The sequence below is a fragment of the Pan troglodytes genome, chromosome 15 (genome assembly GCF_028858775.2).
Source record: "Pan troglodytes isolate AG18354 chromosome 15, NHGRI_mPanTro3-v2.0_pri, whole genome shotgun sequence".
NCBI classification, from domain to species: Eukaryota; Metazoa; Chordata; class Mammalia; order Primates; family Hominidae; genus Pan; species Pan troglodytes.
The window spans coordinates 70,480,013-70,507,913 of record NC_072413.2 but is presented as its reverse complement, the minus strand read 5'-3'; the positions used below and the strand labels follow the sequence as shown (position 1 = coordinate 70,507,913).

At 45.0% G+C, this 27,901-nt stretch overlaps 1 protein-coding gene across 11 annotated transcripts in view; it reads right to left on the bottom strand.

Moving 5' to 3' along the window:
* Positions 1 to 27,901, bottom strand: part of RGS6 (regulator of G protein signaling 6) — a 631,284-nt gene that overhangs the window by 30,858 nt on the left and 572,525 nt on the right. For all 11 annotated transcript variants that reach the window (XM_063793003.1, XM_016926311.4, XM_016926310.4 and 8 more), the window contains 2 exons: positions 22,173 to 22,298; positions 13,893 to 14,079 (listed from right to left, as the gene is read on the bottom strand). In XM_063793003.1, coding sequence (XP_063649073.1) covers positions 13,893 to 14,079; positions 22,173 to 22,298 — 313 coding nt within the window. The remainder of the gene's footprint in view (positions 1 to 13,892; positions 14,080 to 22,172; positions 22,299 to 27,901) is intronic.

The following is a 27,901-nucleotide window of genomic DNA, read 5'->3' as shown; positions in this document are numbered from 1 at the left end:
ATAATTGTCATTTCAGGGAGTAGAGAGGCCCAAGGAGAGGGAAAGAGATGGGGGAATGGCTGATTTGGTAGAGGAGTCAGAAAACAAACACACACAACATGTATTAAGTTCATTGTCTTTTACGGGTGCAGTTGGGCACCCCCAGAGCAATTACAATAGTAACATCAAAGATCACCAATCACAGATCACCATAAAAATATAATCATAATAAAAAAGCTTAATGTTGCAAGAATTACCAAACTGTGACACAGACACAAAGTAAGCACATGCTATTGGAAAAATGGTGCTGATAGACTTGCTTGATGCAGGGTTGCCACAAACCTTCAATTTGTAAAAAACACAGAATCTATAAGGCATAATACAGGGAAGTGCAATAAAACGAGATGTGCCTGTACATGGAATCTAAGACAATCACACTCACAGAAGCAGAGAGCAGAATGGCCGTTCTACCAGGGGCTGTGGGGAGTGGGAAGGACTGGGAAGACATTGGTCAAAGGACACCACATAATTAGAGAGGAAGAATAAGTTCAAGAGGTCTCTTGAACATTACGGTGACTACAGACTGCAGTTAAAAACAATATATTATATACCTGAAAATTGCTGAGAGTAGATTTTAAGTGTTCTCACTATAAACAATAAGTATATGAGGCCATGCATATGTTAAGTGGCTTGATTTATCTATTCCGCAATGTATACATATATCAAAATTGCATGCTATATACCATAAATACATACAACTTTTACATCTCAATTTAAAAAATAAACAAAAAGAAAGTGAAAGTAGAAAGCAGAAAATGTCTTGGTCACATGTGAGGCCCTCTTGGTTTCATCTTTGGTTGGAACCCAAAGAATCTTGTTTTGGGACTTATTCTTCCTGAGATACCCTCATATTTACAAAAGCAGGGGAGTTACCCTACTAATGGGAATAAACCCACTGGAAGGACTCAAATGAAATTAAATACTGACTTGGTTCTTTTTTTTTTTTTTTTTTTTTTTTGAGATAAAGTCTCGCTGTCACTCAGGCTGCAGTGCAGTGGTGTGACCTCAGTTCACTGCAACTTCTGCCTCCCGGGTTCAAGTGATTCTCGTGCCTCAGCCTCATGAGTAGCTGGGACTACAGGCATGCACCACCACACCCAGCTGATTTTTTTTATTTTTAGTGGATACGGGGTTTCCCCATGTTGGCCAGGCTGGTCTCGAACTCCTGGCCTCAAGTGATCCACCTGTTTCAGCCTCCCAAAGTGCTGGGATTACAGGCATGAGCCACCACGCCCAGCCTCCAATAGTGGCCTGGTTCTGAGACTACTTGGATAGTCCAGACGTATTCTGATTTAACAAACAGTGTGAACATACTTCACTAAGTGTTTTTCTGAAAATTTCAGACAAAAATCCAGCTCACTCTTGTTTAAGTGCCTTGAGGAACAGTATGTGTTTATCTTTTACAGATGCATACTGTCTAGCACAGGGTCAGATGTTAGTTGAATATACATGTTCACTGAAATGCCGGTTGGAATTTAATGTTCAGCAAGTTTACTGGCTCCATACTTGCTTGGGTTTATGACTGCATCAAATTCCTGCTCTCTGCACAGAAGGAGAATGAGGATTACACTCAGCTCAGAGGAGCATGAATATGTTGGCTCAGCCATCCCTAATGGTCTTAGAGCCCAGGCTGAGGGGTATCATTGGTCTTTGCTTTCATTTGTTGTCTCTTTAAATTGTTCTAACATTTTCTTTTTGAGATGGAGTCTTCGCTCTGTTGCCCAGGCTGGAGTGCAGTGGTGTGATCTTGGCTCACTGCAACCTCCACCTCACGGGTTCAAGCAATCCTCCTGCCTCAGCCTCCCAAGTAGCTGGGATTACAAGCATGCACCACCACGCCTGGCTAATTTTTATATATTTTTTAGTAGAGACAGTGTTTCACCATGTTGGCCAGACTGGTCTCAAACCCCTGGCCTCAAGTGATTCACCCGCCTCGGCCTCCCAAAGTGCTGGGATTACAGCCATGAGCCACCATACCCGGCCAAATTATTTTAACATTTAAAGCTTAGGTACAAATGTTAGTCCAGAGTAAAAATGACACACTGTCTCCTTGTGTCAGGCATCACTTCTTTCTGGCTGACAGAGCCAGGTGGCTCCTGAGTCATCTGGAAAAGCCTATCCTAGTGCCTGGAACCTCTCCAGACCCTTCTCCAAAGCAACAGTTCCCTGCTTCTTGTTCTGACTTCTCAATATCTCACAATACCCCTCTGCTGCCCCATGAGAAGTGAGGAAACCTCCCCTAGACAGCTCTTCTGGCTCAGCACCAAATTCCCCTCTGATCTAGCTAATTCTTATAGACTCATTGTAGAAGGGAAAAGCCTGGTTCATGAAGAGAAAGAACTTGTCAATCAAAATAGAGCAGGATAAAGCAGATGTCTAAACACTGAATCAAAATAATATTCAGCAAATAGTTATTGAGCATTTACTAGGTGCCAGGGCACTGTGTCAGACGCTGAGATAACAGCCTGAATAAGACAAATTGGCCTCTAATGTCATAAAGCTTAGATCCAACTAGGCAAGATAGACTTTGCACAGAGACGCATTTAGCCAATTCAGCTAAGGGCTGCAGAGATGAAGTACAGGCACAGGGTATGAATGTGTATACCTGGGGATGACCTATCCTGCTACAAGTGGGGAATGGTGGTCTCTCAACCAGAAAGATTCTCATCAAAGTGGAAAGATCTGTGTAGAGAGACAGAAATATGTCTCCTAATTCTGTGGGATTGCAGGGAGGGGGGGTCTGGTCTTGCAGCTTCACAGTCTGATCAATCAGAGGAGAAAGACAATCAAGGGGCAAGGAGGAAAGGGCAGCAGAGAGAGGTTGTCCACTCTCAGGAGGCCCATGTGGGTCAGAGGAGCAGTTTGGACACCACTCTCATCTTCTCCATGTCATATGGCCAACTCCAAAGCCAGATACCAAGGTGAGGATGGTGTGGGGAGAAAGATAAGAGAATAAGAACACAACCTACTGGAGCATGAGTCCCATGAGGTGGTCTCACCACACCAATCCCATTGCTAGCCCTTGACCACCATTATAACAGCCTGAACCACCCTTCAAGGGAACAACCGACCACAGCAGTAATAGCAGATCCAAGGTGCAGGTCTGAGAAAAACAGAATCTGAGAACCTCTGCGGATCTCTCACACCCCATGCAGACCCCATGGCTTCAGCCTCCCTCTGGCCTGGGCCTCTCTTTTCCACAGCCTAGGGATCTGTGATTCTTTCCTGCCCTGCAACTCCTCCCCCAAGCAACGAAATGCAGCCTTTGATGATCCAGTTATGGAACTGTGTTCTTTCCTCCTTGCCAGCTTTGTCTAGGAAACACAAAGACAGTAAACGGGGGTGGGTGAACAGAAAACTGAGATTTTTCTGGGAATGAGAATTAAGATTGGACTCAGGGTCTTTGGCCATTTCCCAAATGCAATGAATTTATCACTGCCAGGGACAGCAAGTGTACAAAGCTCTTGGCAGTGACCTCTGCTGATTTATGGGGGTGCTGGTTTGTTTCCCCTATTCTGCAGACAACTAGTCTTAAGGGAAATGTATATTCAGAATCTGCAAAGTGCAAGGGAGTCACTGGCAAAACCAGCCAAGCCAAGCCCCTGCTGAGAGTAAATTCCTAAGGGGATGGAGAAAAAGCGTGCTGGCCCGCGTGCTCTCTCTCTTTCTTGCTTTGTCTTATTTTGTCTTGCCTTATCTTCTTCCCTCCTTTCCCACTTCCTCCCTCTCTCCCTCCCTCTTTCTCTTTCTTGCCCTCTCTCTCTTTCTCTTTCTACAACAGAGATGACTAAGCTGACTATGAACAAGCAGAACTACCAGAGGTCACTCCCACCTTGGGATGCAGTGGAGAGGCACCTCCTCCAAAGAAGATGAGGGTGGTTCTCTATATGATGATAAACCAATGCTCTAGGGCTCTAAATCACACCAGTGTCTTAGCCAGAGTCCTCAGCAGTAGGAGGCATCATATCCCTGGAGTGGTTGATGGCTGTAGTGGAGGGATGTTACCCCGATGAGCCACTCCACCTTCATTTTCTCTTCTTGGGCTAGGAGAGCTCTGCTTTCCTGGAATGCTAAGGCAGGATCAAAACCAACTAGAATCAATAGAGTCCGAGGCACAGTGAGAGCTGGAGAGAGCATGCAGTACAAACTGTCTCAAAACCACACCTGCTGAAAATCAATATTTTGCTCAGAGAGTCCTCATTTGGAAATCTCCTTTCTTTTTAGACAAAACACAGTGACTCTCTCAAGAGGTGGGGAAGCTAATCAGACAAATGACTGGGGCCCTGGGCCACAAGCATGCAGCTGAACTCCTCAAGAAGACCCTTATGTCCTCCCCTGTGCTGTGGGCCCCTAAGACAGCACAGATCTCATTTCCCAGCTTCAGAACGTCCTCCTGGAGTGGAGAACCACTCAGCTGGAGCATTGCACAGCGGCCAAGAGCTCTTCTTGTGATTTTCAAGTATCCTATTTTTCTTTTTGTAGGTGTGTGTGCCTCATCTCTGCCCTCCATACCTAAGCTGCCTAGAATCACATCCAGACTTTGGGACCTTTTGGGTCCCATGTAGTCTCTTGAAGGAAAATGAGGCTGTGTGGACAGAATGTGGTGTTGCTGTGTGGGGTGATGGAGAAGGAACTGGACTGGGAGCCAAAAGCTCACCTTTCTAGTCCTGTCCATCACACAATCAAATGTGGAAGTAGAAGTGGAAGCACTACAAAAATGATTATACATGTCAAGTGGCAATAATAATTTCATGCTATGACTGTCCTTGCAAGGGATGATTTGTGGGATGAGAGAGATTCTGGAGAAAGAAGCAAAGAGGATTTGGGAGCAGAGTCTAGCTGTATTATTTTAATTGTTGGTGATGTTTGCTCTGAAGCAGTGCTTAGGTTTAAACACCCCCATTTTACAAATGAGGATACTGAAACTCTAACAGGTCAAGTGGCTTACCCAAGGTAAGTATGGAACCAGGATTTGAACCCAGAGCTCTGTGACCCCAAAGCTCATGCTCTTCTCACATTGATGTGCTGCTTTTCATTGTCCTTTACTTGGGTCCCAAGGGGAGTCAGTACTGGTTGGCTGAAACAAAATCCCTCCATGTGTGGTTGCAGGAAAGTTAGGAGCCTCCTCTTGAGTCCTAAATCTGAGTCATCCTAGTAGAAGGTGTGGCCACTGCTTACAATTCCCTTTTGGGTACTATTCACTATCACTGCTGTTAGCAATGGTAATGGCCAAGACACCAGGGATGGCCCAGGCTCTGGTTTCTCACTTAACAGGCAGTCCATGCACAACTTGCCATCTATACTTGAAGGGAGCTATGAACATCTTTGGAAACAAGGTCCCAACCTGGTAAAGCGTTGAGGGCTGATGGGCCCTTAGGAAGTCATAAGTCTGTATCCTTGAGTCTCACCTTTCAAGAGACTTGAATATGTTTGACCAAAGGTCCTCAGACCTTAGGCATGGTTAGCTGAAGCCTAGGGAAAATGAGCTTTTCTTCAGCACGGTTCTTGCAGGACAGCACAGTGGTGAGGACTTGAAGTGGATCACAAATCAGTATCTGCTTAACAAACATAGAAGAGGCAACAGAAAAGATACCGCAACAATATGGACATCCACACAAGTGAAAGACAGGAAGCTGTTGCTCCTTCTGGATGTATCTTTGGATGAACAACCTGGGATCATGTGGATCTAAAATGGGAAGTGCCCCCTTTGGATTTCCTTAGCCCCCTAAGTAGGACATGGGAGCCCTGTGTTTCCACATACGGCATCATTCCAGGTCATAAGAGGATGTGAGAGTAAATGATCCTTTGCCTTTACTCTGCAAAGCATCTATAAAAACAGATTTAATTTAAGTGGCCAAAGGGCACAGTATTTTCATGCTGTTCAATCCCTACTCTTAGAAAAGTGTAGCTTCAAAGACAGCTTTGCATATTGTCTTTTACCTACCCAAATACCAGGGATATTAACTTAGAAAAGTGTTTTCCTGGCCAGGCGCAGTGGCTCATGCCTGTAATCCCAGCACTCTGGGAGGCCAAGGCGGGCAGATCATGAGGTCAGGAGATTGAGACCATCCTGGCTAATATGGTGAAACCCTGACTCTACTAAAAAAAAACAAAAAATTAGCTGGGCGTGGTGGCAGGTACCTGTAGTCCCAGCTACTCAGGAGGCTGAGGCAAGAGAATGGCGTGAACCCAGGAGGCAGAGCTTGCAGTGAGCTGAGATTGTGCCACCACACACCAGCCTGGGCGACAGAGCAAGATTCCTTCTCAAAAAAAAAAAAAAAAGAAGAAAAGTATTTTCCTTTTCCTCCTCAAGGAGGTCATGGGGTTTGGTATAAGGAATCTATGCTTAGACGTAGCAACCAAGAAATTTTGGAATTGAACTCTTTGACGTCTTCTCTCAGTAGCTGTCAGGAACTACTAGTCTGTGTGGTAATAAACAGAACTGGATCACAAATGACTGATTTATTCTCTGCAAAATGCATCCCTCCCTCTGCTGTTCATCTCCCAAAAATAAAACCACCTACAGGATAAAATGAGCAACCCCCAGAGCAAGCAGTGTCACAGAATTCCTTATTAAAATATGTCTGGCATGAGAGTCTACCAGGAAATGCCTTCCAATAGAGGATTAATACTAGGAAACTTGGTGTGGTCTTGTGATACTGGCACGCAATGCCGCCACCTCCACCACTGGAGCAAAGATGAACAGCTGGGAAGACTTCTACTTCTGAATAATCTGGGCAAACCTAAAATCATACTCTACTGGGCTTTGGCTTTTAAACAAAGCAAATGGTAGAAACCTTGCATTCCTTAATCAAGTTGCATTTAAACATCTACACTTAGGTAATAATATAAACGTTTTGCTAGAGGCTTCTTGTCTGCTCATGGCGGATGTGGACTTGACGGTATCTTTCTCAGCTCTTTTATCACGCAGACCTCATTCTGGCCTTGAGCATGCTCTTTGATCCTTTTGTGAGTTCATCAAGGCCAAGCAGAGCTGTGGTAAGTCAGACCCAGGGCCGCTTAAGGAAAGGAACCTCCTTATGCATTTGTATATTCACAGCGCCTAGAACATCTGACACTTAGTGGGTATTCCAAGTTTTGCTGAATCGGCACATTGTAGGAATTTAATTTAACCTGCTTTTCTTGACTATCTACTAGGTGTACTCCCCAAGGTTGTCTCTCCAAAATTGAAAGCTAAGGGACAAATTGTCCCCCGCTTCTTTGATAGGCACAGCTGAAAATGTTATAATTCTGGAATGAATTGTCAGCATTTAGCTGACATTCAGCATTCAGCATTACCTTTGTGATGCAGGAACTTATAAAAGGTAAAGAAGACCAAATTTCTGCTCCCATGAAATAACTTTCAAATCCAGAGGTCTGGAAGGCCCAGACACTCCAGGTACAGGGCAGGGTGGGGCATCTTAGCAGGTACCACAGGTCAGGAAAGCAGTGGGGCTGGGACGAGTAGGAAGGTGAGGTGGGGAACTGCAAGGATCAAAGCCAATGGGGCTGGACTGGCTTGTCCTATTCCACTATCAGTCCACTTAAAGGACAGATTTCCAATCCTATCTCAATGAAGTGCTTTCTTAGGTCTGGTTTGTTTTGTTTGAAAATGATGTGCTTTTAGATAAGCTCTGCCTGATGGCAAAAAAAAAAAAAGCCCTCTGGGCCTCCTATTTCTCATGTTATTTCCCTCTGCACAGAATATTATGCCGCACGGGTCAAGGTTTCCCAACTTGAATGGGAGAATGGATGTTCATGACATGGGTGGATGGGCAGATGGACAAATGATTGAATGGATCCAGGGAGATAGTCCTTGGAACATCCTTGGTACTCTGAGACTTAAAATGGAAGCCAAGCAGCCACTGTGCTGGCATTTGATTTCTATCTCTTCTAGAGCCTGTGAAGGCTTTGGAAAGAGGCAAATGCCCTACAAGGAAGCTGAAGGTTCTCAATACTTCCTGTGGTTTAATTCTCTCCACCAACAACTGCCAGCAGAGCTTTATATGACATGCCCCAGGGTTCAGAACTCTCTCTTGGCTCCAGCCTACTATGCCCATCACCATGGGATTCACCATCTTCCAGGTAAAAGCCTGCAATGCTTTGCTACTGTCTTCAGGATGAGAAGCTCAAATTCCTTAGGATGCACTCCAGGACCTGAAAATTCAGTTCTTACATCCTTTTCTGGCATTTTTTCCCGTCTAAGGGCAGATATTTTGAGAGAATTTCTTTTGGATCCAGCTTAGAATTACGAAACCCCAGAGAGTACTAAAGTCATTAATTTTTGTGAGTTCACACTTACAAATATATAGCACTTTTTACTTTTTCAAAGATTTTTCAGGACTATTAGCTCATCTGATTTCTCTGAAATCCTTAGCGGGCTGTAAAGAAGACATCACCCCCATCACCCAGATGAGGAAACTAAGGCACAAAAGGTCAAGGCCCTTGCCTCAGACCACATAGCAAGCAGGTGACAATGCAGGTCCTTTAAGGCCCCATGGTTGGGAACAGAGAATTCAATCCATAGCATAAAGAACTGAGTCCTTAAAAAAAAATAATCATGGCCTATATATTTTTCTCCCCTCACAAGGCTAAATCTATGAAATTGGAACAACACAGCAAACAGCTGAGGACTATGGTCACAGCCCACAGACCTTTATGGAAGATTTGGTCTTGGCCCAAAATTTTCAAAAAAGCTAAACGGATCAGCAAAACACAAGTACAAATGCTGGGCCCACGATAACAGGGTGTCTTGTGAAATATTTCCACAGGAAGCAAATACAGGCAATTAACTTGGCTCTAACAATGCGTGTGGTCAAATAAGAAACAAAACCCATTGGAGAGAGGCTGCACCCCACCCCCAGTCCCTGCTTCCAGTGAATCCATAAATCTGGCTGTACTTTCTCTCAGGCTACTGAGCACTAATATTAAAGCATATGACCACCGCAGGGGGTTTATGAGAACCATCATGACCAGATGAGGAAGCCGCCCAGAGCCCCTGAGCCCCATGGGCTGAGGTGTTAACATCCCCATTTAACAGAGAGGCAAACTGAGAAGAGAAAGTTTAAAGAACTTAAATGGATAATTCTAGAAGGAACTCCCAGACTCTTGGCCTTTCTCTAGGGACTAGAACTTCTCCAGGTCTCAGTGCGACCACCAAGCCCTCAGCACTAACAATCCAGGGACAGTGTGGTCTGAGCAGAATCTTGGCCAGCAAGCGAGGACATCTGAATGCAACTCCTGGCTGGTCATGGGTTGCTAAGGATTTTAACCTCCTTTTTATACCTGGGAACTTCTGAACTGCACCTACTTTGCTGGGGCAGGCAGCCAGTGCTATCCAGGAAGGTAAGGCAGTGTGAGTCTCTTGGCACCTGCTGACCTCTGCTCCGTAACACTCAATCCTCATGTAGAAACATTCACAATTCAGATTGCTGTGTTGCCATGGCTGCGTCAAAACAAAGTCTCCTCTAACTTACTCTCCCCCTAAAACTGAAGATCCTTTATGTCCAATCCTCTATCCTGTAGCTTTCTGGATTTCTTGAAGCATTTCAATAATTTTCATGACCATGTGCTAGATTTTATTTAGCACAGGGTCACAAACTACAGCCTGTGATTCAAATCTACAGATACAGACCTGTGATCTAGATCTTTACATCCCATGAGCGAAGAACAGTTTTTATGTTTTTAAGTGGCTGAAAAAAACTAAAAGAAGAATTGTATTTTGTGAAAAATTATATGAAATTGGATTTCACTGTTCATAAATAAACACAGCCATAGGTCCTCATTTATGTTGTTTACATTGCTATGTTGTTGCATTGTAGCTGCTTTTGTATGCAGAATCGAATAGTTGTGACATAGACCACATGACTCACAAAGCCTGCAATGTCTACTATCTGGCTCTTTTTAGGAAAAGTTTAGTTTTTTAACTGACCCCTGTTTTAGGTAAAAGGCAGGTTACAGGATCACGCTATTTGCAAAATCGCCCTGTTGTGGAATGAATGTTGTGTCTCCCTAAATTTCATATTGTTGAAGCCCTGATCCTCAGTGTGGTGGTACTTGGAGGTGGGTCTTTTGAGAGGTAATTAGGTTCAAATGAGGTCATGAGAGAGGCCCTTATGACGGGATTAGTGTTCTTATAAGAAGAGGAAGAGAGACCAGAGTTATAAGGACACAGCAAGAAGGCGGCCACCTGCAAGCCAGGAAGAGAGCCCTCACCAGCAACCAAATCTGCTGACACCTTAATTTTGGATTTGTCAGTCTCGAGAACTGTGATAAATTTCTGTAGTTTAAGCCACCCAGTGTGTGCTCTTTTGTGGTAGCAGCCTGAGCAGACCTTACACGTAGCTACACACATAAATCAAGGAAGAAAATACACCAAAATAGGGGTTATCTCTGGGTGCTAAGGTTATGTGAAATTATTTAAAAATTTTTACCAAATACATTAAACACTACAGCTTAAAAAGAGAATATTAGTGACATTAGAAAAATAAGATGGTAGTATTTACTCTGTCTTATTGTGGGCCAGACATCGTTAGTGGTTGACATGCTTCCTTTCACCTGGTCCCCATTCCACCCCTATGCGTAGGCTCCATTGTATCCCTGTTCTACAGATGAGGAAAGGAAGACTCAGGGAATTTAAGCAACTTGTCCAAGGTCACTCTGCTAGAAAGGAACACTTTGTATATTTATGGTGGAAATACACTTCAGAAGCAATAGGAAATTGGGCTGAAAATAGGGATTGGCTTAGGAAGAGTGTTTTATTTGAATTCATGGGAGACTAATCCTAGCAGATAATGAAGAAGATGGGGATGCTTAAGACATCCTCATGTCTAGTCTAGATTGCTGTGGAAATTAGATAGAATGTATTTAGAAGTACTTGGAAAATGGTAGAGCACTGTAGGTTGGATATTGAGATACTTGTCAATATGTAACCTTCGTTAGGCTGACTTCCCCACTTCTTCCATCAAAACTTTCTTGAAGTAGAGACAACATAAATGTCCAAGAAGAGAGGACTGGTTGACTAAACTATGGTGCCTCCACACAACGGAATACTATGCAACAATTAAAGAACCAGGCGATAATCATACTGTTGCTGTATTTTTAGCATTGTGGTTTAGAGGCTGCTCTGTGTAGTATAACGCAAATGAGTAATTATGCTATCATCCAGTGCCCTTGAAAGTCAGGATTGTCAGCGTAGAGAAAAGAGGCACAGGTGTAAGAAACAAGCGGTTAAATAAAATCCCCTGTAGGTCAGAATTTGAATTAAAAGTATCAGTATGAACTCAGGATGTATTTTTATTATAAACAGCAACACATTTCCTAGCTCTGTCGACTGAAAAGGGCTGGAAATGATAAACAATCCAGGAACAATGAAACACTCTAAGTGCCTAGATTTTAGTCTCTAAATACCATTTCTCACTAAGAGGAATCAGGGATCCTTGGAGAAACAGCTTATTCTGGGTAAGGGCAAAGACTGGAATATCTTAGCTTCCCTGCTATTTGGATGATGTCAAAGATCACTCTTAGGGCTGTGTCAGAAAGAGCCAACTGGCCAGAGATGGCCCAATCCAAGCATCAATAAAAATAATCAGCAAAATGGATTAAAACATAGCATATATGTTTAAACTCATGAGTTTACAAAGATAGTAAAACCAAAATAGACCCTAATGTTTACCATAGGAAGATAATAGTAAACCACTCATTTTGAAAACTGGCAAATGAAGGGAGAGAATCAAATATTTATCCTGCTTTTCTTATGTGAATTGTACTGCTAGTTAATACCATAGTGGTGGAGGGAAGTTTCTCTTTATGAAAGTATTCCAGCTAATAAGTGAAGAAAGAATAAAATTAGTACATTGTTGTTTTGTAACCTCTAATTAACTAATGGATATAAGCGATAGACATCAATATCTGCAAAAAGGTCAAAAAGAGAGGTGGCTAGACATGTGCCTTCTGATAGGAGAGCACCACACAATCCATGAAGTAGTTTTGTCCATAAAAATCAAACCTAAATCTGATTAAATATCTTAAAAAACTAATTTATAGGAAAGAGAGATGATAGAAGAACATGCTAAATAGCATCACAGGGCTGCAATCAGAAAAATCCAGAGCTTGGAACTCTGTACAGGACAAAGGATCTAAATCCTTCATCAAATAAATTGCAAGGGGATGTGAGGAGGGGAGGGAGATAAAGGATATTGTGGCAATGTTAAAACAAAAGGATCTTTTTTTTTAGAGATACATATCTAAGTTTACAGATGAAATGATGCAACATCTTGGATTTGTTGTAAAGTAACCTGGTGGCAGGTGAAAAAGTAGATGGGGCTAGAGATAAAGCAAGATCAGACGTGTACTGATGATTTTTGAGGCTGGATGAGGGTCTATAAATGTTTGCTGTTTTGCTGTTTCCACTTTTCCAAGTGTTAAAAGTTTTCATAATAAAAAATTAAAATAAATCCCTCCTGATGTCATGCTTGGAGTGTTAATACTGTGCTAGATGCATCAAGGGTCTGACCAGTATCTCTCTTCTTGTGTTTCATAAATATTGGAGTTTGAGCTTCAGCTCGTTCATGCAGGGAACCCCCACGGAACTCCCCTGTCACTCTCCTCTCTGGCCATGTCAATATGGTGCTTGAAAGCATACGTACATACACATAAGCAAAAATATCTCAGCAAAGAGCTCTCATGACTCAAACATTCTGCTTTGAAGCTGCAAGGGGTATATGAAGGAGTCATGATTTCGTGATTGGCACAGGCATTTGATGGAGCTCGTGACCAGGGGGAGAGAAGTAGATAGTTATGGTGTTGAGGTTGGTAGGTGTTTCCATCTTGAAGTTCTGAGCAAATGACAAGGCAATTCTGGATGATAAGGGACACTGTTCTCATGCCATTATTTGCATTGGTGCAGCTACACTGAGTTTCCTAAATCAGATAATAATGTCTGCAAGGGGCAAACTACCCAAATTCTCTACTGGGGGCCCCAGAGGTGAGAGAAGTAAGTGGGGTCAAGGAGATAAGCAAAATCTGAAGCCCTGTCACTGGGTGTGGGATGGTGACAGGAAATAGAAATTAGGGGCCAGGAAGTAAGAAACCAACCCAACGCTTATTTTTAGAAATGGCACCTCCCAGCCGTCAAAATTTAGTCTGCTGGTTAGGGTGGTTCCTGTTTCTTTAGCCAGCATCACTAGCATCTGTGAGCATCTTAATTGTGTCCTACAGGGTTGGGAGTCCCTCCTGCAGGCTTGCTTTAACCTAGGGTTCACCCATTTGGGGCACTTTTCACACTGTTGAAGTTGCCCATTTACTTGTCTGTCTCCCACTCAACCTCCGTGAGAACAGGGGTTTTGCCTGTTCTTTGTGGTATCTTATCACATAGCGCAGAGCCTGGAATATAGATGTGCTTAAAAAATATTCACTGCAGAGCTGGAGATCACGGCGGAAGCAGTGTAGAGAGGTGGTTATCAGTGTGGGCTTCAGAGGTAGACAGATGTGGGTTTGACTCATGGCCCTGCTAACTCACTACACCCACTTCCCCAATGCTGTGTTCTGGTTTCCAGATTCTATCACTGACTTATTACAAGCCTTCAGATTTTGTAAAACACTTTGAGGCTTTCCTGGAACAAATAAAGCATATAACTGCACATTTTGGTTTCTATGTAATACATAACCCATCTAGGAAAACGATCCTGGGATTTTGCTGTGCACCTATCTGAAATGGTTTCCACTGATGAACTTAAAAATAACCAAATCTGAAATTTTAACTACCCACAATGCCTTGAACTTGTGTTAATAGGTCAGGCAATGAAGGGGACAAATGAACACCTTATGACAACCACTTGAGTAGATAAGCAAACCTGGGCGTCTTCAAATGTATATCTCCCTCCATCTTTGACATTTTGACTGGTTATCTCATAGCTGTGAGAATCCAGGTTGATTGCACTTGGAGCCCCTGGAGCCAGAAACTCTTGCCAGATTTCTTCTACCCTCTTGGCCACATCCTGTAGGGGTTGTTTCTTAAGATCTTGGACAGCCAGCCAGAACCTGAAGTGGGAGCAGAAACACAGTCAGTTCCAGGGGGCTCAGCATCGGGATGTTGCCTGAGATGGCCCCAGAGCTGATGTCCCATGAAACCCATTCTGCTGCATCTCTCAGCCTGCCCTGATGCCACTACATGAGCTGCAAAGACCATGGAGATTGTGAAAACATCAAAGGTGTTCCTATGGTGCAGAACAGAAAAGAATTGCATATTAAAAGATCAATGTGCTTCTCGTTATCAGAACGGGATTTCTCTCCTTCTACATGAAGGTTTCTCAACCTCAGCACTATTGCCACTTCAGGCTGGATAATTCTTTGTTGTTGAGGCTATTCTGTGAAATGTAGGATGTTTAGCAGCAACCTTGGCCTCTACCCACTAGTTGCCAATAGCAACCCCCCTTCCCAAGTTATGACAACTAAAAATGTTTCCAAACATTGCCCAATGTCCCCTGGGAGATGAACTCATTCCTGGTTGAGAACCCCAGTGCTACATACATGCCACCATGCAGACAGTGTGAGTCCCTTTGTCAAATCTAGTTGGGATCAATTGATGGCATCAAAATGGAGGAGAGATCTCAGAAGCAGGCAGGGTCCTGGAATCATAAAGACTATCTGTGTAAGAATGAACCAGCCATTCCTATTATAGATGGAGAAACTGAGCCAATTCACATCAGTGCTCAGCACGGTGCTTGGCAAATAGTAGGTGCTCAATATATGGGTTTCAGAGTGAAGACGGACGCATCTGGAGCAATGCTGAAGAGGCATACATTGAAAACTTCTCTGCAGAATGGTTCTCCTTCTGCAGAGAGCAAGAGAGAAAAATCTGCTCACTTCCGTATTTGCCTCTGTTTAATCCCTCAGCATCCGCATGGGAGCAGTGAGCTCTTTTCTGCTGAGAGCAGCAGCAGCCAGAGCCAAAGCTTGGACAACAGCTACCGGGTCTTAAGGATGGTTCCCAAGGCAGCCTTGCAGCAGGATCCAGGTCTGGGTGTCATATCCTTTGCCCTGTGCATGGACAGGCCAGCTCCCCCATCAGTGAGTAAGAGAGTAGGTCCTGTGCTGGTTCCGAGAGCAGTGGGAATCACAGGTAGTCTAGTCAACAGAAAGGGAGGGACAAGCGAAGCTGAAACATGACGTGGTGGAAAGTGCAGACAGTGCATTCAATCTGTCATCAAATTTCATCCAAAGTAAGATGTACTTGTTTCTTTTTTTTTTTTTTTTAGGGTTAAACATGTTTTTCTGTTGCTGTTCAGAGAAATGTCTTTGGAGCCAAGTGCATGGCCCAAAGGTGCCACTCAGTGGCAGACTGGAGTAATGCAACCCAATTTCTGCAAGGCAAGACGACTGTGTGTGTGTGTGTTTGTGTGTCTGTGTCTTTGTGTGTGTGTCCCCAAATGCTGGGCTCCAACTCTTCCCCTGATTTGCCATTTTTTGCCATTTAGGATTCTGATGATCTCCTTAAAGGGACCTCTCAGCGACCCTGCAGAGCCAAGCGTAAGGCAGAGAAGGCTTCATGACTTCCATCAGATCAGGAAGCTGGCTCTGCCCTCATCCTGTCTATGCCATATCTTGCCTTGGTGTACCTCTCTGGGTGCCTCTCTCTTCATCTGTAAAATGGGCACTGGGTGGATGGAGGGATATGCGGCATGGCTCTGGAAAACTTCCTATGCAGACTTAACTCAGAAATGCTTTCAGGTCCTGTGAGGGGGAGCTGAGGAGGGGTCAGTGTGGTGGCCACAGGCTCAATGCTGGCCCAGTGTGATCCCTCGGATTCCAGCCTTCTCTCCGCAGGTGGCCTGGGCAGATGCTGCCGCCCAGCTCTTGCTGCTGCCATCTGGTGTCCCCTGCCCTTCCACAGCTCTCTGACAGCCACAAGTCCTGGGTGCTCAGGTCCTTCTGGCTTCTGGGTGAGAGGAAAGCAGTCATGTTCCTTTATCCAGAGTCCAGAGAGGGTGGGGAAGGAAGGGCTTGAAAGGAGCTGTTCCCCTGCCTCATTGTTCAGGTGGGCCCTTGACTCTTGAGCTGGGGCATGGGTCTCCTCCATCTCCCAGGCCTGCCCTAGGTTCTGTAGGGCTCTCTGTCCACTCTCTCAGGTCTGCTGTGAAAAGAAGGAAGTGGCCGGGAGGCTTGCCAAGTGAAAATGGCCATCTGCTGGTGAGAGTACCTACAAGGCTTTCTCTGCCTGGAAGGCCATGTCTGACCAGTAGGTGAAAGATGCGGGGAACCTGGCTCTAAAGGAAGAAGCCAGTGTTGGCTTTTCCAAGGACCAGAAGGGGTCAAATGTCCAGAGACGAAGTCAGTGAGGCTTCCTCAGCCCCATGCTAGGCAGACAGGAGAACCAGGTTCACATAGGGAGGCCGTCTGGGCTGAATCCCTGGCTGGAAGCAACCTTCTGGGTCAGCGTCTTCCCACGCCCCCTGGGCCCCTGCAACTTCTCACACAAATGGATGACACCTGGGTGATTTCCTGCCCCCTCAATCAATGCCACATGGGAGGTCACTTTCTGTCACCTCTGTCAGCACTGAGGAGGAGCTGCAGAGCCCCTGTGGGAAGGCCCTGAGGACCCTGGGAGCTCTGCAGGCTCCCTGCAGTTCCTGAGGGCTCAGGGTCCTTTTTGCAGGATGATTTGGGTGCCACATGAAAATGTACATCACTCAGCTGGATATAGAGATGACCGGAGCTGATGGAAATACAAATTTCATAATCAATTTTTTCGAGACAAGGTCATGATCTGTCACCCAAACTGGAGTGCAGTGGCTACATCTCGGCTCACTGCAACCTCCGCCTCTCAGGTTCAAGCTATTCTCCTGCCTCAGCCTCCTGAGTAGCTGGAATTACAGGGGCATGTCACCATGCTCAGCTAATTTTTGCATTTTTAGCAGAGATGGGGTTTCACCATGTTGGCCAGGCTGGTCTTGAACTCCTGGCCTCAAGTGATCCGCCTGCCTTGGCCTCCCAAAGTGCTGGGATGACAGGCGTGAGCCATTGCACCAGGCCGCGGAATCAAATTTAATAAACTTTTATGTAAAAATAAAAAGGTTTTCTTTGTCACATAAAACCAAGAATTTTTTTAAGTACAAGTGAAAACAACAGGCATGCTGGAGGAAGAGGAAGGGGAGGGGAGAGAAAGGGAGGGAAGGAGGGGGAAAGGGCAAGAAGGGAGAGGGGGAGGGTATGGGGTAACATTCCCTAGACAGCAGTTTTCTCTCCCTGCACACACTGGGGACTCTCCCCGGCCTTCTGTCTGCCTTGGAGTTGACCTGCCTTGTCTCTCTCAGGCAACAGCAAACCTGCTGTCACAGCAGCATCCTGACATCCCGTATGTGTTCACCATCACTGGTTTTGAGGAACCTTTGTGTCAATTTGAAATTCAGAACAGGCTTTGGTTAGTGTTGGCCATCTTCGAGCCCCACAGGCCTGAGCTGGGAACTCAGAGCCCAGGCCACATTCCCCGCTGCAGAGAGCCACAGCAGCTCCTCTCTGCACATCTGCTGCCCATGGGAAGCCCCTTGAAGCTTTGGAAGCTTCTGCTCTTATAAAAAACCTGCAGGTACCGCTCCTCCCCAAGGGCAGCGGCAGGGAGTGAAATGCCAGCAGCTGCATCAAATCCATCCATCCTGCACTAAGCCTCCATGGCTTGCAGCAGAAGGGCCGTTGTGACTGGCAGGCCACAAGGACTAATATCTGGGAGACCACCTGTCCTGACCTGCCCCTGGTCTCTGCCAATTGTCATAGCTGCAGTAGGGAGGCAGCCCCTGTGCGGGCATTTGATCCGTGTTCATGACTTAGAAATGCTGGCGGGGAAACTAGCTTTTGGAGCGAGGCAGCCTGGGCTCAGATACCACTGGGGCGAAGCAGTGGAGAACAGGACTGGAGGACCATCCAGGGGCTGCCCCAGTGGGAGCCTCCTTTCTCCCTAGAGGCTTTCAAGGAAGAGGATTTTCTCAAGGCTGGCTGGGTAAGACAAACCATTTGGCCCTTGATCATTCTCCATCCTACCAGGAGGTCTGGGCAGGCCCTCAGTCACCAGTTTACATATCTTTTCATAAACTAGAATTTTCATGGGTTAGAAAATACAGCTTTTGGTTCGCTCCCAGAGAAAAAGCAAACTCCGGGAGAGAAGAAAGTGTTTCTATGCCCTCTGCTGGTCAACCAGAGACGTAGGCAGCAGGGCTTAAACTTGGTTTAGTTCCCGGTGGGGCTAAAATTCTGGGGTGCCTACGTTAGTAACCACCCCCAGCACCACTGAAGCCGAGTTCTGTTCACTGGGCAGTGACTGAAACACTGCAGATGGTTGTGGTGTCGTGGGAGTCACCTCTGTTCCTATTAATCATGGGTTTGGTAAGTGGTGGATCCTGCTGGGCCTAGTGAACCTTCTGAGGTCTTCCTTGGACTCAGGGCAACTGCCAGAGACAAGAGCTCTCGAGATGAACCTGGCGCCCCACTGTGTTCTCTTTTAATTGCTTCTCCCTTCAGCCGACACTGTGTGGAACTCGGATCATCAATCTGCAGGTTAGAAGAACAACTACCTTCTCTCAGGAGATGTTACAGCTCATAAAAAATGTACGGGGGACACTCTTTGCTGTGGGTTTTGATTTTTAACTCATTCTCTGCTGTGCAGCAGAGGGTGTCAAGCCAGGGAGGACAAAGATTTGTGTAGGGGAGATGTGGGAGAGGGAGCAAAGATGGGAAGGAGTGACTGTCATTATTCTGGGAAAATGCACAAAGCAGGAAGAAGGATGAGGCCAAGAAACTGAGCGGAGCTCCCTGCATCAGAGCTGTGAGGCCCCTGCCTTGTGGACAGAAGCCATGAGCATTCCCAAGGCACTCAAGAAACAGCTGTCTGTGGGTCCACTCGGTGCAAAGGGAGCCTGCACCCAGCTCAGGTGGGTCAGAAAAGGAGAAAAAGAGGTAGACCCTGCCACAGAGAGCTCACAGCTTCAGCAAAATGCGCTGCTGGTCATACCCCACCCAGTCCACAGAGATGATGCCCCCACCCTCATCTCACAGACCCACCCAGAAGACACTGATCAAAGGGGATGTCAACTTCTATTACGTCATCATAGAAATTGTTCCTTAAAGGATCCAGGGTGACACTCTGGGGCTCCTCCATTCCGCATTCTGAAGCTCTGATAGAAATTCAGCCACTTGGCTACTTAACTGGCACCCCGTGGGTTGTGCAAGAATGTTATGATCTAAGCAGCCCTTTCACTGGAGAGATGAGAGGGAGCACAGGAGGACAGAGGAAGTGGAGAAGCACTTTGTAATTTACTCAGGTGAGTTCTGGTCAGGCTTTTTCCTGCCATGCTCCAATGCCAGTGGCCTGGGCCCCTCACCAATCCTGCGGAGAAGGGACGACTCCAGCACGGCCAACATGACAGGTTGGCAGGATCCTCAAGTTGTGCCATATTGCACAACTCCCAGGGGCCTCCATGGCATGAGCCACAGTGGAGGTGCATCTGTACAGCCATGCCTGGCCACCCTGATATTTACTCAGTCAGCTCTAAATCCGCCAGCCCTGTGCCACGTTTGGTGCTAAGATGATATCTGCAGCTGAAGGGATGAACACAATGGAATGGGGAAAAGGCTGCCCTGTGATGGGTGACTGAAGAGTCCTATAGTTATGTGATTTACGACCGAGCTTCTCTCTCACCCACCATGTATCCAGTTATGCTGAATATCATAAAAATGGAATTTGGGCATCCAGAGAGGATTTTAGAGGCCCTTGGCTATCCTTTTCCTCCCTGCTATTCTATTTCCTTTCCTGTCATGGAGCAGGGGTGACCCTCTGAAGTCTGGATTTCTGCATTCTGGGGGTGTGGCTTAGGCTCTGGCACATGAACACATGCTCACATGCATGCTTTCACCCAAGATTAAATGTAGCCCTCTTGGCATGGGGAAAGGAGCTGGCAGAGGCACAGGAGGTGATGGCAGGAAGAAGCACTGAACACCTGCCAGGGACACACTCCTTGGTGCACTCTGGGCTTTAAGTGTGATGCATTATTTGTGAAACTAGTCTGAACTGATATGTGGTTCTGGCTACACTCGGGACTTTCTAGAATGAATGCTCTGACCAGGCAAGGTGGCAGCTGAGCCAGTGGATGCTCCTGGGACCCTCACAATGACCAAACTCTGGGTCATTCTTCAAGCTCTCTGCAAGAGTGCAGGCAGCAGAGGGTCCTGAGGCTACTTACGGGCTTAGAGGTAGTTAGGTAAAGGGGGCCTCTATACCGCTCCATCTTGGAGACACAAGGGGAACAGGTAAGAAGGGAAGATGAGAAGGACTCCCAGGGGTGGCTCATAGGGACCATGGAGGGAGTGGAAACTGGGACTAAGCTGGCTACACAGAGAGGCCACCCGGGTCCATCAAGCTGGCCACAGAGAGCCTTCCTTCCTATACCGGGAGGCTAGTCTGAGCACCACCCTAGTGAAGAGTATTAGAAGTCAAGCCTTCTGTTACAAATACTTCATTAGGCATTGAAATGAAGCTCTGAGATGTGTTTGGAATCATGCTTCAGCACAAGGAAAGGCTCTTGTATAATAACCCAAAATAAGATACTCAACCTTGTCTGGTTTATAACAGACACGTGGATGCCTAGAACAGCACGCTCCATACAGCTAGTCGGCATCTATGTGTCCTCTCAGGACCTTATGGAGTGGGAGAGTCCCACGGCCACCTCTTTCCTCATTTGGTCCTCCAGCTTGGAATATTCTCTCTCCTCCTTCTTCGTCTACTATTATCCTGTGTATTCTTCAAAGTCCAGCTTATGATTTAACTACTTCAGCTTTGATTCTTCTCCTTTAAATGCTTTCGAAATGGTTCTTAGAGTTTACACTCATTTATAGACATTCAATGATTTAATCATTTCTTGTGTTTTTTCCTCAAGGACCTACAAGGTCGTTACAGGCAAAGATCACACATCTTGACTGGCATCTCTCAGCAGACTCTCACAGGGCTTGATACAGCACAGGTGTAGCATAAATAGCACTTGATTGACGTATGGGACCGATGGTCTCAACTTCAAATAAGTGCATGGATGTTGCACATTAACTTTGGAGGGGCAGTCCTTTGCCCGCAGCACATGCTCTGAGTTTTTAAAGTAATACAATATTGAAACATTATTAAGACATCTTTAAAGAAAACAGCACTGGAAGATAGGTGTTACTCTACTATATAAACCAAAATCTGGTACAAAGAAAAAAGAAAGAGAGAGATTCCATCTTACCCATTAAAAAGTCACCAGTTTGCTAAGATCACTAGATAAGTCTCAGATAAGTCACATTTTCTGCAGATTTCTGATTCTTCATCTAATACCATAAAAGTCTAAATAAACAAGTTCCCAAATTTTTCATAACCAAGGAGACTTTTCCTTTCAATTCACCCCCTTTTCTTCCTCTCATATTGGACCTGAGGTTTTGAATATCTTATTTTTTTCTCCTATTAAATAGTAATTATTAATACATTTCCCTCATCAAGTATTAGTTATAGACCAATAGGAACAATCAGGTGTTCTCACTGGCGTCAGATGATCAGAGTAACCACTATTTGGAGTCGACAGAAGTCGTTCTAAAAGAAAAAAGCATGTTTTTATTAGCTGCTACTGTTACGTAGCTGCTACAGTTACATCACCAGTTACTGAGTGATATTTACTTTGCTCTTTGAAATTCTGAAATGAGCCCACTGACTCCTCCCTCTTCCATTTAGCTTCTCAGATATTCAGGACCCCAGACTGGGAAGTTTTGAGGAGACAGCCTCTGAGATGCCTCTCCACTCTGAAGCTCCCTGGTTCTATGGCTGTACTTAATGAATGATGTTGTCAAATCCGTTTGACTAATTATTATTGAAGACTTATTTCCAATTAGTCGCACGAAGGTCATATAGACTTGAACTGAAACATGCTGGTGTTAGTAGGTGCTATTATGGTGGTGACAGAGTTACATATTTTAATTTGTTCTTCTCCATTTCAACCTCAGCCAGATTAGCTGGCATTTGAATTCGAACCCTGATAACGTTTCATTGAGAGAGAGAGATGGAGAGATCGATTATGCAATTTTCTTCACACACATTCCGCACACAGCTCAAACTTTGAGAGATTTACCTGAGGTTTTCTGAACTGAATTCGGACTCCAGGAATCGTAGAAACTGGTCCCGCCCCACCTGGTCCTTCAATATCTCATCGAAAGAGAAGCCCCATCTTTTTACTCGCTGTTGGCTGGGCTCTTTGCTTTGGGGTGAAGGAAGAAGGTTTAAAGAAGATCAATACCAGAGAAAAGCTCGTGTCATATTCTCTTCAGTGACTCAAGTCTGTTTTGCAGTCACTCACCAAAGGGAAACATCTCATATTTAAGGGGCAGATTCTACAAAAGCTGCACAAATTCCAAATGCAGACTTTGGTACACCAACAGTAACCAATGATGAACAGTTTCTTTAAGGAGGCATGTTAAGTGATGGTTGCCGGCATGCCCTTCAAATGGCTGCTGTCTACCATGCCATTGATTAAGCTCCCTGGACCATTCCTATCAATTATGGACTCAACTTTTGACTCTAATTTTTTCACTAGTACTATAACCCAGGATGCTTCATGGACCCAATCTTTCATCAAAACACACTATCCTCCACCTCCCACCCCTTCCTCAATCCTCAGGGGAGAAATTATGGTCCTGTTTCAAGCCAAGTGATGTACAACTGGTCAGAAATGTATTGACACATCCAGAGTAAAGCATATTCTCTTGTTAGAAGCAGAATGTTACATGCACTTATTGATTTAACAACCATGCACAGTGCTTACCGTGTGCTAGACACCGTCTCAAGCATTTTACATCTGTTAACCCACTGAGTCCTCACAACTGCTCTGTGAAAAATGTACTAGTATGATTCCCATTTTCCAGATAGGGAAAGTGAGGTCTCATGGTAGTTTGCCTAAGAATACACAGCTAGGAAGTAATGAAGTCAAGAATCAAATCTAGACAGCAAGGCTCCAGAGGGCACCAGGTCTTTTTTTTTTTTTTTTTTCTTGAGATGGAGTCTCACTTTGCCGCCCAGGCTGGAGTGCAGTGGCGTGATTGTGGCTCACTGCAACCTCTGCCCGCCGGGTTCAAGCAATTCTCCTGCCTCAGCCTCCCGAATAGCGGGGACTACAGGTGCGTACCACCACGTCTGGCTAAATTTTTTGTATTTTTAGTAGAGACAGGGTTTCACCATGTCAGCCAGGATGGTCTCAATCTCCTGACCTCGTGATCCACCCGCCTCAGCCTCCCAAAGTGCTGGGATTACAGGTGTGAGCCACTGCACCCGGCCCCAGTTCTTAATTCTGCCATGCTGCATAGCTCATCTTTGCTATGCTGTCTCACATTCAGACTAAAGAATGGGCATTGGTCTAATTCTTCTGGTGTTGGGCGATAAGAGTATTTCCTTCAGCTTCTGTCTTTCCATTTAAAGTTCACTTGCTGTATTTATGTCCTTGGCCCTTTAAACAGTGATAAGGTCCTAACTCACAAGTCACATGCTACAACTCTTCCCTATTCAAGGTGTGGTCTGTGAACCAGAAGAAGAACCATAGGCCCCACCTGCACCTGCTAAATCAGAACCTACAGTTCAACAAGAACCCTAGGTGATTTATGTCCACATTACAAATTGGGAAACATTGGTCTAGCAATACTCATTTTTCCTCTTTTAAAAAATACATGCATATATTTTATTATTTCCAACAGACAGTAAGAGATTAAATCATGTTTCCTCTTATTATGGAGTTGACATATTCTCAATACTTGGAAAATTCCACTTAGTAAAAAAAAAAAAAAAAAAAAAGAGCTTGTGTGCGGAGAAAGCTTGGGAAAGCAAATAACTGTAGACTGGCGCTGTCCAGTATAATTTCCTGCAATGATGAAAATATTCCATAACCGTGCTCTCCAATATGGCAGCCACTAGCCCCATGTGGCTATTGGGCTGTTGAAAACTGGCTAGTGTGACTGATGAACTGAATTTTAAAATTCATTTAATTTTAAATGATTCAAATTTAAATTTAAATAGCTACATGTGGCTAGTGGCTACTATATTGGTATGCAGCTCTAGACATACCGCATCCAAACCCAACTACTTCTTCACCAACACACATAATCAGCAACAGCAGTATCTTCTAATTACAATGATGATGACCAATAGATCATGAGCTTGGAGGTCAGGGAGCCTCTGGCTTGCAACTCTGCATTTCCAGGCATAGTTCAATAGGGTCATGGTGGTAGACTAACCCCATCAGGTCAAACAATGGGAGACTCCATGAAACACCTCTTCCAAAGTACCAGGCTAGGCCTTTCACAACAAGACATGAAGACAAATCCTGGATTCTCTCAAACGCAAGCCACAGACCTAATCAAACTCAATAACTTTCAAGGGAACCAAAAATACTGTTTGTGGAAGCATTCCCCTGGGGTTGAGGCTGGCAGTAAATTTAAGCCCCAGAGACTGCAGGACATTGTCTCTTTCTGCCAAGGTCATGCTATGACCAAGGATGGACCCAACCATTTACTCTTTACCAGAGGAGGATTCAGGGCTCTCCAGGGATGGTACTAGTGGCAGCTGTACTCGAATGAGGGCTGTGCCCATATTAGCAGCTGTAGAAATTCACTCAGACTTTGTAGTGACTGCCTCATGGATGCACACCCACCACCAGTGTCACCCCTTTCTGGTACCCAAGTGGTGAGTCTACATTCATTCCACCAGATTCCTTGGTGGTGGCAAGAGTGGGAGAAGGGCAATTTTTGGAGTGGGCCAGAAATCTTGGGGTGTCACTGTAGATGTAGAATCAGAGGGATGCTTAGGACAGAAGGTGGGGGTATGTGGAAAATTGCAAGGTCACAGTTCAGCAGAAATAAATGGGTCTAGAGAGACAGGATACCCTGGTGTATTAGCTTCTTAGGATTGCCATAACAAAGGACTAACAAACTGGGTGGCTTAAAACAGCAGAAATTTATTCTCTCACAGTTCTGGAGCCTGGAAGTCCAAAATCAAGGTGTTGACAGGGCCATGCTCTATTGGACAGCTTTAGGGGAGAACCAGGTCCATGACTTTTCCTTAACTTCTGATGTTGGCATTCTTCAGCTTGCAGATGCATCACTGCACTCTCTCTTCCTGTGTTTCTGTGTCTCCACATGGTGTTTGCTCTGTAAGTGTCTGTGTCTCTGCTTTCTCTCCTCTTTTTGTTTGAGATGGAGTCTCACTCTGTTGTCCAGGCTGGAGTGCAGTGGGGTGATCTCGGCTCACTGCAGGCTCCGCCTCCTGGGTTCACGCCATTCTCCTGCCTCAGCCTCCCGAGTAGCTGGGACTACAGGCACCCGCCACCATGGCCAGCTAATTTTTTTTTTTTTTTTTTTTTTTTTTAGTAGAGACAGGGTTTCACCGTGTTAGCCAGGATGGTCTCGATCTCCTGACCTTGTGATCCACCCGCCTCGGCCTCCCAAAGTGCTGGGATTACGGGCGTGAGCCACTGTGCCCAGCCTGCTTTCTCTTCTTATAAAGTCATTAGTCATATTGGATTAGGGGCCCACCCTATTCAAGTACGACCTCATCTTAACTAACTGCATCTGCAACAACTCTATTTCCAAATAAGTCAGATTCTGAGGTTCTGGGAAAGACATGAATTTTTAGTCGATACAATGTAACCATGTATACTTGGCTTCCCTCAACTATCCATTATTCACAATTGTATTTCTACAACTGGATGATCCACATTTCTTCCTTATTTTCCTAGTACGATTTCACTACTGGGAGTCTGTTCTATTAAAAGCTTCCTAGATACATCTTCCCTATACATATCTCTTCTGTATCACTTCAGTATTCCCAATATCATCCGCTTTAAGGTTTAAGAAAAGACTTGAACATGTTGTTACCACTGAATGGTCTCTTATGGTTATAAAATAATTCTGCAAATTAAAATATCTTTCAACATCCATCTCCAGGTGAGTGGTACAATAACTGTCCCTCAGCCAAATTCAAGCAAACAATCCACAGAAGCACAGTCTCTTTACATCCATTGTGTAGCGATATTTCCTTGGGACATATTCTCTAGTAGAGTTTTATGTCAGCATTTGGATTTTCAAGAGTTTATGTCATTGTCTTTCCAGCTATTTTTTTCAGCTCTTTGAGGTCAGGGACCATATTTCATGTGTCTTTGTATTGAGCATAGGACTTTTCACATGGCAAGTGTTCAGCACTAAAATGAAATCAGTTTAGAAATGTGTATAGTGATGTGGGTGAAGTGTCCTTATCGCGACAGTGTTTTCTAATCGCCAGCTGGATGCCTTTTTCTAACTCTTATTTGTCCTCTGTGCCTCGTCATTCTTACCAAGTTCCTGCCTCCCACTGGACAGCCCAAACCAACACATAGCAAAGCTCTCCAAGGGTATCTGTCTTTCATTTCTGCTGATTCCCCAGCTAGAGATGGAGGAAAGTTACCAAACTGAGGACAAGAAAGCCAGATTCAAAGGAAGCAATTGTCTATATCAATGCTCATTTCTGCAGGAGCTTCATAGTGCTAGGCATGGTGTAAGGAGCTTTCCTTACAGTGCCCTATTTAAATCTTAATATAAGCCAGGGAGGCTGACATTGTATTTAAACATCCAGAGTTCAAAAGAGGTCAGATTGTCCAAGGTCACACAGCTGGTAGGTGGCAGCCAGGACCTGGATCCCAGGACTGCCTGTCTCCAAAGCCTATTCTTTTTTTCCACTCTGTTACCTTGCCTTCTACTACATTTGCCTCAATCAATATCTAAACTAAGACTTGGGGAATATACAAGCTATCTTCAAAACACTTAAGAATTATGTTAAGGACTAAATGTTTGTGTCCCTCTCCAAATTAATACATTGAAATCTTGATCCACAATGTGATCGTATTAGGAGGCAGGATACTTGGGAGGTGATTAGGTCAGGAGTGGGATTAGTACTCTATAAGAGACCAGAGAGAGCTCCCTTTCCCTTCTGTCATGTGAAGACACAGCAGGAAGACAGCCATCTATGAACTAGAAAGCAGATCCTTACCAGATATTGAATTTGCCAGCACTCTGATCTTGGACTTCCTAGCTCCAGAACTGTGAGAAATAAATTTCTGTTGTTTATAAGCCATACAGTCTATAATATTTTTGTAACAGCAGTCCTAACAGACTAAGACAGAAGTTCGTACTGTGAGTGGGAAGCTGCTGTAATGAACAACTAAAAATGTGAACGTGGCTTACAGTGTAATGAATAGAAGCTGGAAGGGTCTTGAGATATATGTTAGCAAAAGCCTAAATTGGCTGGGTACAGTGGCTCACGCCTGTAATCCCAGCACTTTGTGAGGCCAATGCAGGCGGATCACAAGGTCAGGAGTTTGAGACCAGCCTGAACAACATGGCAAAACTCCGTCTCTACTAAAAATACAAAAAAAAAAAAAAAAAAATTAGCTGGGCGTGGTGGTGGGCACCTGTAATTCCCAGCTACTCGGGAGGCTCAGGTAGGAGAATTGCTTGAACCCAGGAGGCGGAGGTTGCAGTGAGCTGAGATCCCGACACTGCACTCCAGCCTGGGTGACACAGTGAGACTCCATCTTGAAAGGAAAGGAGAGGGAAGGGGAGAGGAAGGGAGGGGAGAGGAGGGGAGGGGAGAGGAAGGGAGGGGAGAGGAACCTAAACTGCTGTAACCAGGCCTTTAAAGGATATTCTGGCGAGGGCTCAGAAAGTAAAGAGGAGAGCTATAAAGAAAGCCTCAATCTTCCTAGATAATACCTAAATAATCCTGAACAGAATACTGGTAGAAATATAGATGGTAAAGGCCATTCTGATGAGTTTTAGACATAAA